Source organism: Lissotriton helveticus, chromosome 9 (assembly GCF_964261635.1).
Source record: "Lissotriton helveticus chromosome 9, aLisHel1.1, whole genome shotgun sequence".
NCBI lineage: Eukaryota > Metazoa > Chordata > Amphibia > Caudata > Salamandridae > Lissotriton > Lissotriton helveticus.
Genome location: NC_136070.1, coordinates 1,142,305,785 through 1,142,322,129, shown reverse-complemented (window position 1 = coordinate 1,142,322,129; position 16,345 = coordinate 1,142,305,785). Strand labels below are relative to the sequence as shown.

The following is a 16,345-nucleotide window of genomic DNA, read 5'->3' as shown; positions in this document are numbered from 1 at the left end:
AAAACAACGAACGTGCAAACATCAGGACCCCAAACAGGTGCTGATCCAATGCACAGGGCTCAAACATCAGTGCCTCAATCAAGACTCCCAGCGGCCCCACTCCATGCAGCGCCAACTTTTACGCTGTTCTGTCCAAAGGCAGCTGCGACATATTAAACCGCGGGAGTATCATTAAACTGATAGAAGCGACAGGCTTGTCTAATGTCGTAACTTCACAGGATATTAAATCAATAGAATTCATCCCACCAGGTCAGGGTCAAATAAATGACAGCACAAAGGTCACTTGGAACTCGATAGAGGCAATGAACAACATCTTGTGTCAAACTGAAACCTTCAAGCAATGGGGCGTAATCGTACACCCTGGCAGGGAACCAGGCTACCCACACGTTCTGCAAGAAACCCGAGGCCGAGCGCAATCACGTGCCGGAAAAAGAGCGGTCTAACTCACTCTTGAGGAGCGCACGAGACAAAACTCCTTCCTCTGCTCCAAAAGCACCATATGTAATAGAGGAACAGCTCACTCTCAAAAGGGACTCAGAAGAGGCCGGCACTTGGTCTTGGTTGGCAGGCTCCTTAAATACGACCCGGCTGCTCCGCTGACATCATAAAAACAAAATGGGCCACGACACCTGCCCTTTAAGGATATGCTCCTGGAACATTAACGGGCTTTCAAGCAAATTGGATGACACAGCAACAATCTCCTATTTACGACCATTTGAAATATTACTTCAGGAGACATGGCTCGTGGAGCCGCAACACATAGAAGGCTTCAAAACACATCATATTCCAGCATTGAAACTGAAATCTCCAGGAAGAGGCAGTGGCGGTTTAGCAATTTATTTATCAATAAAAAATGCAATTACCTCATGGGAGCTTGCTAGCACTTCCCAATTTCACCAGTCGGTAAGAATCTCATTCAGCAGAGATAAAAGCCAGACCAGAACCATCACTTTTATGAATGCATATGTCCGTCCAAATTCAGCGTCAAGGGAATCACTCACAGGTGAGGAAACACAGATATAATACTAACTGGCGACTTCAACATGTGGCTAATGTCTGACTTAGAGGAAAAAGGTAACTAAAACACAGGAAAGTGTCTGGGCCATACCTCCGCAGGTCCTTCCCGGATGGCACAAGGAAGACCTGTTAGGACGCTCTTTACAAAGAAATCTGGAACTTTTGGGCCTTAGAGCCCTCAATGGCCGTTGTGTTCCTGACAAACCACCTGGTCTTTCATACTTATCGAAAAATGGTGCATCCTTAATTGACTACACATTTGTCAGCCTCCCTCTCCTGCACCAAATACTGGGCTTTGGATTCGGCAACAGAATAGAAAGCGATCACAACCCTCAAGAAATATCGCTTAGCATTAGTCTAGCGCAACACACTGAGGCAAGGGCTCAAGCTTTCAAAAGCTACACGATCAACTTGAAACAAATTAAGTGCTCAGTTAACAATCTACAGCAGGTAACAACGGAGGCAAAACAAATTTTTGAGAGCACTAGTAGGACAACCAACGATTTTATGGTTAATTGGACGTCATTCACAACGAATCTGATAGACAGATAAGCAAAACCAATAACGCACGTAAAACCAAATGGGATGAATCAGTCATTCTCGGAGAACCTGGTGATACGATCAGCAAAAACAAACATGAACCGGCTATGGTGGGAACTTAAAACAAAGCCAATGGACCAACCAACAATAATAAAACTGAGAGAAGCCCGAAAACACCTGAAGTTTGTAAAAAAAGAACATCGTAGGGCTCACTGGAATTCTTTCTGGGCAAAATTACAACATGACATAAAGTCTAATAACTCTGCGAGGTTCTGGCGTACTATCAACAGTCTTGGAGGGAAAGCCCCGAAAGCCGCTTCATCAAACAATCTGGAAACTGAGTGGCACTCTTTCTTGCATATCCACTTCAATCATCAACAAGAGTCAGTTGATCCGTACCCTGGAGCAGAGGGCAGCAAAGCTTCAAAAATAACAAACATGCCTCCAGAGCAAATAACAAAAATGTTATCTACGGATGACCCTTTCCACCAAAGTAGATTACCCGAAAAGCAATCAGTAAGCCCAAATCATCTAAACGACATCCTTCAAAGCACTGTCCCGGTGGACCTAATCGAAAAACAGATCAAAAAGGGCCGGAAAGAGGGAGCTCCGGGTCCCGGAGGCATCCCCCCAGCTTTGTTCAAGGACGATTCGGCCTTCTGGGCTTCTAAACTATCGCCACTTTTTACTTCCATCTTACAAGAGAATGTCATTCCGCCCTCTTGGCAAGGTTCAATACTCATGCCAATATTTAAAGGAGGGGATAAGAAATCTCCAGGGAACTACAGATTGGTTGCCCTCATCGATAATGAAGCAAAGTACTTCGCCGGGATTCTGCTGAATTCACTCCGGGCATGGGCTGACGATCATTCAGTGATTCCTCCGAATCAAACCGGCTTTACAAGCGATACAGGTACCTCAGTTATTCTCATGACCCTCTCCTGCTTGATTGATCAGGCGGTAACAAGCTCTAGTTTGTTCTACATGGGATTCATAGATTACAAAGCTGCATTTGACAACGTCAACAGGGCCATGCTCTGGCAGAAGCTGTCCAGACTGAATATCCCATATGACCTTCTGAGAGCCATACAGCTTCTGCACCGGGATACGTGGTTCAGGATTAAGTTCGGGGACGGCTCCTGACTTTCACGACCGATCGCAACAACTAAAGGACTAAAACAAGGGTGTGTCTCCCCCCCACACATTTTAATTTATTCTTATCAGATTTCCCAGAAGCCCTAAATAAGATAAACTCCCACCCTCCTTAACGAGCCAGCCTCCAGCTGTCAAACCTCCTATACGCAGACGATGTAGTTCTCCTAAGCAACACAAAGATTGGCCTACAAAGACTTATGGACGCCACGGCCGAATACTCAACAAAGAACGAACTGCAAATAAATAATAAGAAAACGAAAATTCTAGTGGTCCGTTCAGGAAGGCCCAAGAAGCTGGCATGGGTCCTAAATTCCAAAAGCATCATAGCATCCAAGTGCGAAAAGTACTTAGGAGTTCTCTTCGATAACAACAACAGATTCAAAACCCACCGAGAAGAGCAAAAAAAGAAGTGAGTGGCACTATCATTTGCACTTAGCTCCATTCACAGGAAGCTTCTTGGCCCAACATTCGCCCCAACACTGCAGGTAGCACAGGCAAGAGTTATTCCCACACTAACATATGGAAGCGAGGTGCTAAAAGGGCTTGATAGCGGCCAATTGGACAAAATCATTGCGAAAATCTTCAGAACAGTGTTCCAGCTACCATCTCACACGTCACCTGCCCAAATCAGGCTGCAACTGGGCATCTGCAACCAATCACTGGCAAGATTAATGAGTTTCCTAATGTGCTGCCACAAACTGAGGTCGTCAAAAGAAGGCAGCTTAGCGCAACACCTATGGTCAAATTTGCATACGAAACGATGGCGGGCAGGGTATTGATTACTGGGCAAGAGGACTTAAAACATTAAGCCTGAATGAAGCTTGGGATTTACAAATTAGCCAAAACGAATTTAAAAGACTAGCAAAAATAAGTGCAAAAAAACTCTCCTTATTAAAAGACAAGGCAGGTCTAGCAAGAAGAAGTCATGGCTGGATGACTAAGATCGTACAACCAGCTGAAGCCTCAGGGTTATCTAACTCTACAATTCAACACACGCACCAAACTTTGCTTTCTAAAACTAAGATTGGGAGTGATTAACTTGTCCAGCCATCTTCCCAAATGGAAAAGAGAACAGGTCCAGCAATGCTGTTGGCTCTGTGGAAACCAAAGGGAAGACATTACACATATTCTTCGCCTGTGTCCAAGTCTGTTGAAGGAAAGAAGGTCCCTTTTACGGAGAGGCTGGATTACCAACGAGGTCAGATCATGCAGAGCCGCAGTATTAGCCTGCTTTGATCCACGGAACACTAGCCTAAACTGTGCTCTAGCAAGGTTTATGGATCATGCTGCAATAAAACTAGGGGAGGCGACTCATTAGCAGCAACCCCCACCAGGAAAAAAAACAAAAAAAACAAAAAACTGGCAGCACCTTCTTGTAGGACAAGAGGGGCTCAGTGCACAGGTCAGCACACTCCGGGACTCGATCTTCAAATTCGGGTCACCATTTTCAACGAGTCAAAAGGGTCAAGCTAATGTGTCGGCGGAAGTGCATTGACATTTGTGCAGTCTGCAAAAATGGGGGGTCTGGGGGCTTTTTTACTAAGAATGGGGGTATTTTTTGAAATTTGGATCTTTACTATATTGCCTCAAAGGGTCACATCTAAATGTGTTGGCGAAAGGGCAACTATGATCATGTACTCCGCAAGTACGGGCGATACTGAGGTCCTTTTATAACGAACTGGGGTTTTTAAGTGGAGCGGTGTGGCTCACTGGTTAGAGGCAGCAGACCCGGAAGCAGAGAACGGCCCGGGTCCAGGGTTCAATTCCCGACGCGGCAGGGTCGTGGACCAGGGTCAGCGGACTTGATCATTCTCGCCTCGGTGCCTACTCTAAACAGGGATCACACTTGAAAACTCTGGGCATTAGCTTGCCTCATCTCTACAACGGCCCCCCACATTCGCCGGGGATGCCTGGTTTCACCTTGGAGATTCCCAGTAGGGACCATCTCACAGGGATAGCCAAGACGGGTTCCCCAGCGGTCTACAGCGCCACGACGCCTCAGGGCAGCAGTGCGCTTTACAAGACACATACATTTACATTTACATTTATCTTCTTTTTAATGTGCAATAACTTTTTAATCTTTTGTAACTTGCAAAGGTTTTTTAAATCATGCAATAAAGTCATAGTTAGATAGATGGCAGCCCTATGAATTAAGCGTCCAAACCCAATATTGTCTTCTGGAGGAGAAGGTTTAGATGGATATATGTGGGTCAGGAATATCTGGTATATCCTGTGGGTTTGGATACTCCCAGTTTGGTGAACCTGTTGGATAGGGAAAAAGGTCATCCGGGTCTTTCCCTCCCCCCATGCTATACTGATCATCATCAGCATCCTGAGGAGGTGTATGTTGTGGAGAATGAGGAGGAGAATTTTTAGGTGAAATGTTTAAAGGGAGAGCAGGAGAAGGAGATACAGGAGAAGAAGGGTGCATAGGAGATGTGGCAGAGTCCTTTTTCTTGACAGGCACTGAAGGTGTAGGTACTGTATCTGACTTCCTCTTCCTGTGTGGTGTGGTGTGGTGAAGTCAGTTCTTGTACATAGCTTTCCGCGCCAGGAACGCAGAGCCATGCCAGAGACCGACACTGGTGCCATGAAAACAAGGGCCCTCAAAGGGAGATACCTTAACCCTAGATATCTGTTCGCAGAATGGGGAGGATGGGTGGGTGGGTAAGGAGTCTAACACGAACTACTGTTTCTTACAGGTATATCATTACCAAAGGTAAGTAACTTGTGCATCTGAAAAACACAGGTTAGTGTTAGATTCCTTACCTTAGAATAAATACCCCAGCAATACCAACCCTGGTGGTGGGTCTGCGAACCAAGATCACACCAGAAAGTCCTGGAGAACCGAACGGCCGAAAAAGCCATCTCTCCGGAGTTGGCTGTCTAGGCAGTAATGCCTAGCAAACGTGTGCAGGGAGGCCCACGTCGCTGCCTGGCAGATGTCCTGCAAGGGGACTCCCCGACCCAGGGTAGTAGTAGTAGTCGCTGTGGCCCGAGTGGAATGGGCGTGCAGCCCAACAGGAGGCTCCTTTTTCGCCAAGGAGTAGCAAACCTTGATGCACAAGACGACCCACCGAGAGATGGTTCGCTTGTCCACCGTCTGTCCCTTCTTTGCGCCCACGTAACTAACAAAGAGCTGGTCGTACACCCGGAACTGGCATGTGCCAGTCTTGTGGGTTGAGTTTCTGGGGCTAGAACAAGGGTACCCCAGGGTCAAGGATGCACTCCAAGAGCACCCTCAGCGGCACTAGGGCGGCCGGGTACAGAGTGATGAGGTCCAATGTTATCCAATAGGGCATAGGGGGCCTCCGGTTGGTGGCTGCTCACGAGCAGGTCACAAGGTTGAGGGAGCAAAGCTCCTGTAAATAATCTCAGGGAAAAGGGAGGTTGAAGTTAGCACCCAAAGGGCACCCACAGTGGCACAGGGGCGGTCGGGTGCAGGGTGCTGTTTTGGCACCTGGTGCCCTGTTTTCAACTCTGGTTGCAACACTGCAGGCTCGGGGACAAAGGTATTCTGGAAACAAGAAGGAGGACCGAAGAGCCGTGCTGAAGGAAGAAGAGGAGGATGCCAACTGACTTTGCCCCAGCCCTACCGGCTTGTCCCGACTTCGACCTGCTCCTGCGAAAACCTGGTTTGTCCTGCAGCCACCTATAACCCTGAGGACCTGCTCTGCCTTCCTCATCCAGACTTGTCTCCCATGAGCACCGGGTTTGCTCACCGACTGACTCCAGCCAAATCGGCGAGTCTGCACCCGACGCCCGTAGCCCAAGTTCGAGGAGCCCAACATCAAGAGAAGCTCTCCCCGGTGATCCTGACCTGGTATCTGGTTATCCTTGACCTGCCTCAAGTCTACAGACGACACCTGCAGCCCCTTTCTGGAGGATCCCCCAACTGCGACCGAGGCCGGTATGAGAAACCTAACACCAAAAGACACCCCTTCATCCAACACCCCACGGCCTTGGGTGGCCCATCCAACGGTGTCCCAGCATCCCACGACAGCCCAACTTACCTCTCTATTATAGGTTACCCAAGTACATGCTGGCTTCACTGAAACCTATGGTGTGTGGTATCAAACATCTTGTCTTGTTAAATCTGTACTGATGCCAGTATCATATTTATGAAGACATGCTCCCAGAGGGCCCCTAGAGGTACCCCCTAAATCCTACAAGGCCTCTAGTGTGCTAGCTAATTGATATCGTCCAGTCTGCCACCACATATGAGTTTCTGACACCCTGGAGGTGAGAGCCCGCACTCTGAGACCAGAAACAATGCCTGCTCCGGAGGAAGGTGTTCACACCTCCTCTAGCAGGATGGCTAGTGATTTAGCACATCAGGGCCAGTGACTTCAAAGCCTCTGCTGCCTTTGATATGTGACCCTGGTGTCCCAATCATGGGACAACACCACCCTTGCCCTGAGGCCCATTTGGCAGCAGAGCAGGCGGAAAAACTAGCTGGTTAGAAGGGTTGTTACACTTACAGTCTAGGAACACCCCTAAGGTGGGCCACCTGAAGTGGACAGTTGAGTAAGGGGTTCACCATCTTGTTTTTGGTACAACTAGGAACTCTGGGTCAGGATCTAACCTCTCTCCACAGGAAGTGTTCATGTAGGGGGTGTGGTCGTCCCAGGGGTAAATAGCCTATTGACTACTTCCCTACTCTCTCTCTCCTAAACGCCCCTAAATTCAGTATTTGGGGGTCCCCCTGACACCAGGAACTCAGATGCTACTGGGAACCAAAGGAAGCACATAGAAGAGCCGAATTAATGAGAACAGAGGTCCTGCAACGAAATTGGCACCAAATACTGCCTGGCTGCTTGCACCGTGACAATCAGGAAGACCTACTTGTCCAAAAGCTTACCAGCCTCCCCAAATCCTTAGAGGACTGTTCCAGCCTTCAACAACCAAGCAGCATCTCACTTGGGGTGGAGGAACCACCCCCAAGTAGCTACAGGCATTGACCACACTTGCCCAGTAGTTCGACTTGCTAGCCATTGTGCCCACGAGGGTGGAGCTCGCAGCTCTAGAAGATCAGATCCATCCCCTTGGCATGTTGGGAGATGCCAGGTCTTCCCGGAGCTGTCCAGCACCAATACCATGCGTACCAGAGCATTTGCTGCAACCAAGACTTGTTGTTTGTCCAGTCCAGGCACCACCAACATCAAAGCAGACCTGCCGATCAGGGATTTAAGGATCACCGAGGCCTGTACCGAGAGTGCTCCTGCTGTTTTCTCACCCTCTCTAGGTCACCAAAGCCAAGTGAGAGCCTCTAACTGCAACAACCCACCGGCCATAACCCCTCTGCACCTAAGCCCCCCAGACCGGGTTCACAGAAACAGAATGTGCCCCAGAGTCTCTCAAGAGACTAGCCTCCCTTCGGGTTCTGTCGGATTTGTCCCCGCTTGCAGCCTTTCTTTTGCAGACACCTTTGCCACTGACTTTACCGTGTAGAGCTCAAGGCTACCAATGCAACCAGCACCTCTGCACCCGGACTCACCAGGGCAGGTAAAAACGAACTGCTGGTGATTTCTTGGACCTTGGTCCCTAAGCATCTTAAGTCTCTAAAGGAATCCTCCAAACCCATTCGCAAGTGTACCTATGCAGCGTATGTTCCTCCTAGTTGGGGGCTTATACCTCAAAACCGTTATTAGAATATTTACTATTACTGTAAAAATTCACACCTCCGAAAGTACTTACCTTTTTCTCGTAATCTTGGTGTCTAAAATTATATAAAAGTATGTGTTATTTTTATAAATTGGTCTCAGATATTCTTCTTTTGCATGGTGTGCCCTTACATTAAAAGCCAACTTCCTACAGGAGGTAACTGTTTTGTCGGACCTTGCTGGTACCCCTGGCTTGCCTCTTGCCGGAGTTGGTTGCCTAAATTTACTCCAAGTAATAGGATACCAACTTGCCTGAAAAAGAGCACTGCACTCAAATAAAATGTAACAGTTACCGGTGAAATACATCTTTGAGCATTGCAACAATTACGATATTCCTGGCTAAGGAAACTGGATATTTTAAGTACAGTAAGTTAAAATTCCAGCTTTCTATAATTTGTTAGTAATTATTTTTGTACAGCACTGTTCTAGACCGGAGGTTAATTGTAAAAATGTTTTAGAGGGTAATGTTAAAAAAGGATGGAAATATATTCAGCTGCATATAAGATGAAATTTACACATTAGGGCTTAAATACTATAAAAACGGAGTCGCTTATGTACCAATTACTAGTAATACATACCATAGGGGGAAGCCATTTGCAAAGGTGAAAGCAGAAAAAGAAATCCTTTATCTCCGAGTGGCTTAACAAGAACCTGGAATAAAATGAATACCTGTTTTCACTAACATGCAAATTACATTTTATTGGCACCATGAGCAAACACCACTCATTTATTTTATACACAAGTACAGGAAAAAAAGAAATATATAAAATGTCCATTGTGCTCAAACTATTAGACTTTACAGCAAACTTAAACATTTAATTTTGCTTTGTGTGTAATTTAACACAACATCCTTTTTAAGTTACTTATTTTTGTTAAGAATAAAATTACAGCTTTAATGTATAAGTTGTGAAGCCACAAATGAAAAGATCTTAACAACAGAACTAGGAGCAGGCTGACAATGCCACAAGAGATCTACGCTCAGATACTCTGCAGGGCGACACCAAACAACTTTAAATCTAAGATAAATACATTTATAATTTCAACCTCAAGCATAAGAAGCAGAACCTATACCCAACACGTGAATTTCCTGTAAAAATAAAACATTACTGAAAACTTTATCATGTCTTTAACAACTCCCAAAACAGTATGCTGCAAAGCTAAAGTGTCTGAGAATCCTCCACACAGAAGGAATGGAGGACCCAGCTTAAATTATAAAGCGCAGCTAAAACCAGCTGCATAATCAATGCCTTGTTTAAATATGAAAGGTCACTTTGATTTCTGCGTAACAAATATTGGATATGCCCACTTCTCTCAAAGGCAGGCAGCATCTTTACTTTGTAATGAACAAACATTAGCATAGGTACTCATTAGAAATATTAATGAAAATATTATGCTTAACATATAACCGAGCATTTAACCTTCTAGGAATATATCCATTTAATATCTCTCTACCTTCTTGGTAGTTCAGTCAGCGCCCCTCCATTGGTTCACTATGCAAAGTCCAATTATAGGGTATGCAGTAGGCAGAAACAATCCACTTGGCATCTCGAAGGTAATACTGAGGAACTAAAATCAGGTTTGTTTACTGCTGTTCTTGTATACCTTAGATAAAAGTTGGCACTACTTCCCTCTCTATAGATCGACTCACAGGAAGACTCATGAAATAACATGAAATAACATACGATCCTGTTCACCACAGGTGAACACTAAGTAGAATAATAGGCTTTGAGCTATTGATATACACTGAATGTTGATGCAAAGCAAAATATGATAATAGAAAACAAGTTACTTACCTGTAACTGTGGTTCTAAAGAATTGGGGTCTTTCATGGATTCACATGCTTGGATTATTGCCCATTCTTGAATTGGGAGTCTCTTGATAACTTCGAAAAAACAGAATAAAGCACGGATAGCTATTACAGCCATAGGCACTGCTCAATTTATTTGCACATTCGCCTCCTTTTATAACACCCAAACTTCAGCCAATGAGATGGAAGTGCTTTTTGACTCACCCTTCCAAGAGGTCAAAGCCAAGATTTCGTAGCAAAAGCTGTGGAAATACCAAAGCATAGATGAAATGACTGAGACTAGCCTCTTTTGGGGAAGATGGTGGGTCACTTGTGAATCTAATAAAGATATCAATACTGGAGAATAAAACGTTTCCTAGCTATCGTAACGGAAAGTTTCAATTCTATTAAGGACTCAGAGGCGAGGATTATGCTATCTCTCTTTGCTTTATTCTCAATAGCAGCCATTTTAAAAACTTCAAACCAAAACCACATTTCCCAAACACCCTCGGGAAAGTGGTTACCAAAAAAAGAAGAAGAGACAACATATCCCTCAGTCCAATCAACCAATCCAAGCACTGGATCCATGCCATAGTCCCTAGTCAGCCTCTTGCTCTTACTCTTTCCTTGCACGAGTACGCCATTAGATTGTCTTTAGCCGTCCTGTTTCCGGGCATCATAACCTGGAACCAAATGACAAAATTAGGACTAGAAGACCAAATCAAGGCAATAACCTGCAAGCAAGGGTATCGAGGTTAACAAGTCACTAGACACGAACATGTTGCATCCAAGAACAAAAGAGCCATAAAGATTCTCACACGCATAAAACAATGCAGGAAATGGCAACGTAGAGCAACTGAAAAAAACAAGTCAAAATGTGTATTTACTCTCAACGGATGTCTCGTAGAGCCCTGGGTGGGATAATCCTCGCCTCAGAGTCCTTAATAGAATTGCAACTTTCCGTTACGATAGCTATGAAATTTTTATTCTATGTCAGGACCGGAGGCTTCGGATTATACTAGTTTAAAGCTTACTTACCACCAAATGAGCCATATCAATAATCGGCTTAATGCCTTTTAAAGGTGGAGTCGGAGGACCAATCCGCTGCATTCATAATGTCCTCTAGACGTGCTCCAAGTGTGAACGCTTTAGAAGCCATTGCTCCCCGAGCCGAATAAGCAGCAAACTGGCGAAGGCTAATGCCTGCGTCCTGCATTTTTTTTTTTAAACAAAATTTTATTGATTTTACACATCAACAAATAACAGATGACAGTAGTTCCACTAATTGCCCGTTACAGCCTGCGTCCTGCATAACCCAACGCGCTATCGTGGGGGAGGGCCTTGTGTGGTTTTGGGAGAGCAATCAAAAGTTGTCTCTCTCCTGGAGGTCTAAGCTCCGAAGACATGTCCTCATAGGCTTTTAAGCAGCTCACCACACAAAGCTTAGGAGAGTCTGGAAATGCTGGGTACTCGATCACTCGAGCATGACTCTTAGTTATATGTCTGATGGCTAAAGACACCCCGAAGGAGAAAAAAACTCAACCTTCTGCATGAAACCAGACAAAGGAGCATAGCTAGCTTTGCTGATAACTCCTTTCTTGACAAATACTCCTTAGCCTGCCAGGACAAAAACTGATTAAGCACCCTATTCACATCCCACAGCTCCGTGTACCACGGTTCTGGGAGGGAAGTGATAAACAGAGGCCTTGCAGTAGCCGGCAAACAAACGGATGTTCTCCTACAGGTTTGCCTTGGACCGGGGAATGCGCTGAAATCGCGGACCAGAAGGTGTTCACAGAACGGTAGGCTAGGCCTTGCTGGGCCAAACTCGCCCAAACATTTAGAACCTGAACTACATCTAAGCCCACGGGATCACAACCCTGTCGCATACACCAACCACACCATCGCCTACAGGCAGATCGATACTGCTTAATGCTACTGCCCGCCCACATCTTGGACAAGAGGTTCTCAGCGTATTCCGAAAGGCCTAGGAGGGACCATCTGCCCCTGTAATCCTCCATGCCATAAGGCGCAGGGGTCTGTTGAGCACCATCTGGTGAGGAAGCTGATCCGGGCTCAGAAGAAGTTCTGGAAAGTAGGGGGGGGGTCAGATTGGAAAATCACAAGAAAGCTCTAGAAGAACTGGAAACCAAACTTGCGACCTCCAGATGGGAGTGATGAGAACCACACTCGCTTGTTGCCTTCGAACATGGGCTGTCACTCCGATGATCATCGCGAAGGGTGGGAATGCATAGGGCTGCTCCTGCATCCAATCCTGCAAAAGGGCATCTGTGGTCACTGCCAAAGGATCCAGCCTCCAGTTGAGAAACTGAGGAAGCTGATAATACAGTCTGGAGGCAAAAAGATCCACGGAAAAAGGACCCCAAAGGTCCTGCACCAGAGAAAAAAAGTCCAGATATAATTTCCAAAGGCTGGAGTCTCTGAAAAGACGAGACTGCAAATCCACCACTAGATTCTCCCGACCGGGAAGGTATTCCGCCGAAAGCGAAATGTGGTGGTCGAGGCAAAATTGCCACAGATTTGTAGCCAGATCCGAAAGCACCCTGGAGCGAGTGCCGCCTAGGTTGTGTATGTACCTGACTGCCGATATATTGTCCATTTTTAACGGGACACAGGACGAACTTCGTGTTGTCCTTCCTCTGACAGGGTAACTGGATGGGAATAAGGGACTCCTCTGCGAAGATGTTTCGCCTTGAGGCACTGCAGAGCCCGGTAATGTAACAGACCTTCAAAAATTGCCTGGATGGAGGTCGAGAGTAACCCTACTATGCGGGCAATCTGACGAAGAGGAACCGTTCCTTTGGCCAAGGTGCGCCGCAGTTCATGACGTATCTTTGTCAGTTTCCACGGTGGTAGGCGGAGTGTTGCCTCTGTGGAATTTATGACAAACCCTATGAATGTGACCTTCTCGGCTGGAACCAACACAGATTTCTTCGTGTTTATTACAAACCCCAAGCCTTCTAGAAGACTGACAGCTTGCTGCAACTGGTCTCGAAGGACCCGCGGGTCTTGAGCTAACAAAAGCATGTCGTCTATATACACAATTAACCTGGTCTTGCACGCTCTCAGGAATTCCACCACCGGCTTGAGCACCTTCGTGAAACACCAAGGAGCGGAGGAGAGCCCGAAAGGAAGTGTGCTGAACTGATACACTTGATGCCGCCACAGAAACTGAAGAAACCTTCTGTGAGGAGGAAAAATAGGAATGGCCAAGTAGGCATCTTTAAATCCAACCAAACCATCCAGTCCGCGGGACGCAGCAGGTCCCTTAAGAGGTGAATACCCTCCATCTTGAAATGGCGATAAACTAGTCATTCGTTGAAATCGCAGAGGTTTAGGACCGGGTGCTGTCACCCATCTGTTTAGTCCACTACGAACATGTTGCTGAGGAAACCCTGCGGGTGTAAGACGGTGTGACATATAGCTCTTTTGCTTAAGAGCCCAGAGACTTCTGCGCCTACCAGCTCCTCTTCCTGATGCGAAAAATGGATAGGTCTGTTTGGGTTCGCCGCAAAACTAGATCTGAAAACCTTGGCCCCTTTGCAAAACCCAAGCAACGGACGTGACTGCCATCCACGCATACAGAAACTCGGCCAACCGGCCACCCACTCTCACCAGAGAATCGGTCAAAACACTTACCGGTGTTAGAGGAATGATCTCCTCCACGGAAGCCACGACTTCTGAAACGCCTTCCTCGTGAGGGGTAGAAATTGTTGTAACTTGAGTGGTTCTGGAAGTGACCTTGCCTGGAGCCTTTCCCCTGGAGTTCTGGGGGCCTGGCAGGTCGAGCGCCCCCTTCCTTGACCGGTCCCACCGAAAACCCGGGAGAAAAACTTTATTGAAGTAGGGGCTTTGTCAAGCGACGTGAATGCGTTCACGAACTTGCCCAACTCTTTAATGAATGGCTCTCCAAACAAACCTCCCTGGTCCACCGCCCGAGTTAGCTAAATCCCCTAACTTGGGGTCCACCTTTATTAAAAAGGACCGCATGCGCTCTGTTGAAAGAGCACAATTGGTGTTCCCAAGGAACACCACAGTGTGCTGGGCCTAACCTGAGATGGCTTCTGGAGAAATCAGGGCTCCGGTACTCTTGGCTTCTTCCGCCATGTCTAAAATCATGGTGATTTGACTGTGGGCATCCGACAACTTATCCTGGCATGCCCTCCAGGAACGGTATATCCCTTTTCTAGCGTCCTTTATCAATTTCGCAAAGAAAATGACCATTCTGGGATTCAGTTCGGGTGTTCCATCAATGGAGGGGAGAGGGCACACGGAACGAAGATGGCTACGGGCTTCCTTGCCCATGGAAGTGCGGATCCTGCTCGCCACGTAGCTGGCCACCTTCGCCGAAGGGGTCCATTCAGAGGACCAGGGGTGCAATAACAACTCCGGGTCTAGCATATCGGTCCCGGTACTGCGCCCCTGAGGCTCTGTGGAGCCCATTGATGTAGCCGGACGCCATGGTCTTGAAGGGCCGGGCTCCTCATCCGTATCTGGCTGGGTATCATCCACAAACCCCTGGGAAGGACTGGGAGGACGAGCAGGAATAGGTGAAGGGGAAGAGTCTACAGGGAGTAGCTGGGGCAGGTTTGAGCTAAGAAGGCCGCCCATAGATGCTCGAATGCATCTTGATCAACCCCATCCACCTTGGGACGTTTCGCAGGCACTGGGTCACTCTCATTCTCCCTTTGAGGGGTGCTGGGGATAGCGGGCGAGGGGGGACAGCCGGTGCTAGCGGGGTCCACTTAGCGTAAAACTGTTCCAGCTTTTGGGTTAAACGGTCCTCCATAGGATCCATAACTTACTCTATGGCCCTATAGATTGACCCGTCAACAGCATCATAGAAGTCATCATCCCAGGGTAACTGGGCTAGGGGTTCCTCCTCCCAACTCATGTCCGCCTGCTTCGACAAGAGGGTGAGTGATATACTCTGGCCCTGGACTTAACACATTAGTGTGCCAGCGACACCTCCACAGCAGAGTATACTGCATGATATATGCTGGGGCCAGCAGATTAACACAGGGACACAGCCACAAAACAGAAAACACCAGAGGTGCAAAGAAACACCTCAGGGACACCACCCTGCTATTAAAGAACAAACTGGCTTACTGACCAATTCTTATGGCAGTATAAATGCACCCTGGAGCGTGTCCCTGCAGGCCCTTATTCAGCCTGCTATGAAAAAATGCCCAGCAAAAGCAACACCAATTACACCCTGCACGGGCGTCAATCAAGAAAAACACTCACACCGAGCCAGAGCAAGCTCAGAGTGTCAAATGGGGCAAGAGCAGAGCTCTACTGACCCTCCTCTGAGGGTGCAAGTCTCCAGGGGCTGCTAGGCTTCAGGCAACGGTGGGCGGAATGCGAGTGCTGTGACTGATTTGAATTCCGCTCGCCATTGCCATAGAGACGCTGATGCACCACTAAAAAAATCAAAGGTGTCACAGCACCCCTAGCGGCCGGAGGTAGAGGGCGCGCCTCGCCACAGGGGACTCGGGACGGTCCCGCGTAGGCCCTAGAAATGATCCAGGGGCCACGGCGAAGACCGCTAGCGAGAGAGCAAGTGAAAAGCAAATGGTCAGGAAAGTCCTTAGCTCGCTAGCCCCGGGCAAAACACAGACCCGGCAATTAATTGTAACACTGCAAATAACATCAAAAGACACAAAAATACATAATGAGAAGCAATAGCAGTGGCGGGAGGCAGAAACGCGGTCCGGTGACTGCTAAACAAACAATTTTAAACTGCTCAGAGACATTTTCAGACAGGGAAAGAAAATCACTTCGCACATGGCTGAGTAGCAGCAAAGAAAGAGGAAGAACAAGGGGTCGACAAGGGACTATGACATGGATCCAGCGCCTGGATTGGTTGATTGGACTGAGGGATATGTTGTCCCTTCTTTCTTTTTTTGCTAACCACTTTCCAGAGAGTGTTTGGGAAATGTGGTTTGGGTTGAAGTTTTTAAAATGCCTTCTATTGAGAATAAAGCAAAGAGAGCATAATCCGAAGCCTCCGGTCCTGACATTGAATCACAGTTACAGCTAAGTAACTAGTTTTTACTCCAGCATTGGATCTTTCATATATTCACAAGCTTGAATCAGAATAGCAACAGAATTAACTTTTTTAAACGTAATATATATTACACGAGGATAGTGGGAAAGAAAA

At 47.0% G+C, this 16,345-nt stretch overlaps 1 protein-coding gene across 4 annotated transcripts in view; it reads right to left on the bottom strand.

Annotated features, from left to right (window-relative positions):
* LOC144782290 (protein TASOR-like) overlaps nt 1–16,345 on the bottom strand; it is an 865,833-nt gene that overhangs the window by 552,655 nt on the left and 296,833 nt on the right. For all 4 annotated transcript variants that reach the window (XM_078661579.1, XM_078661582.1, XM_078661580.1 and 1 more), the window contains exon 10: nt 8,954–9,026. In XM_078661579.1, the coding sequence (XP_078517705.1) occupies nt 8,954–9,026 (73 nt within the window). The remainder of the gene's footprint in view (nt 1–8,953; nt 9,027–16,345) is intronic.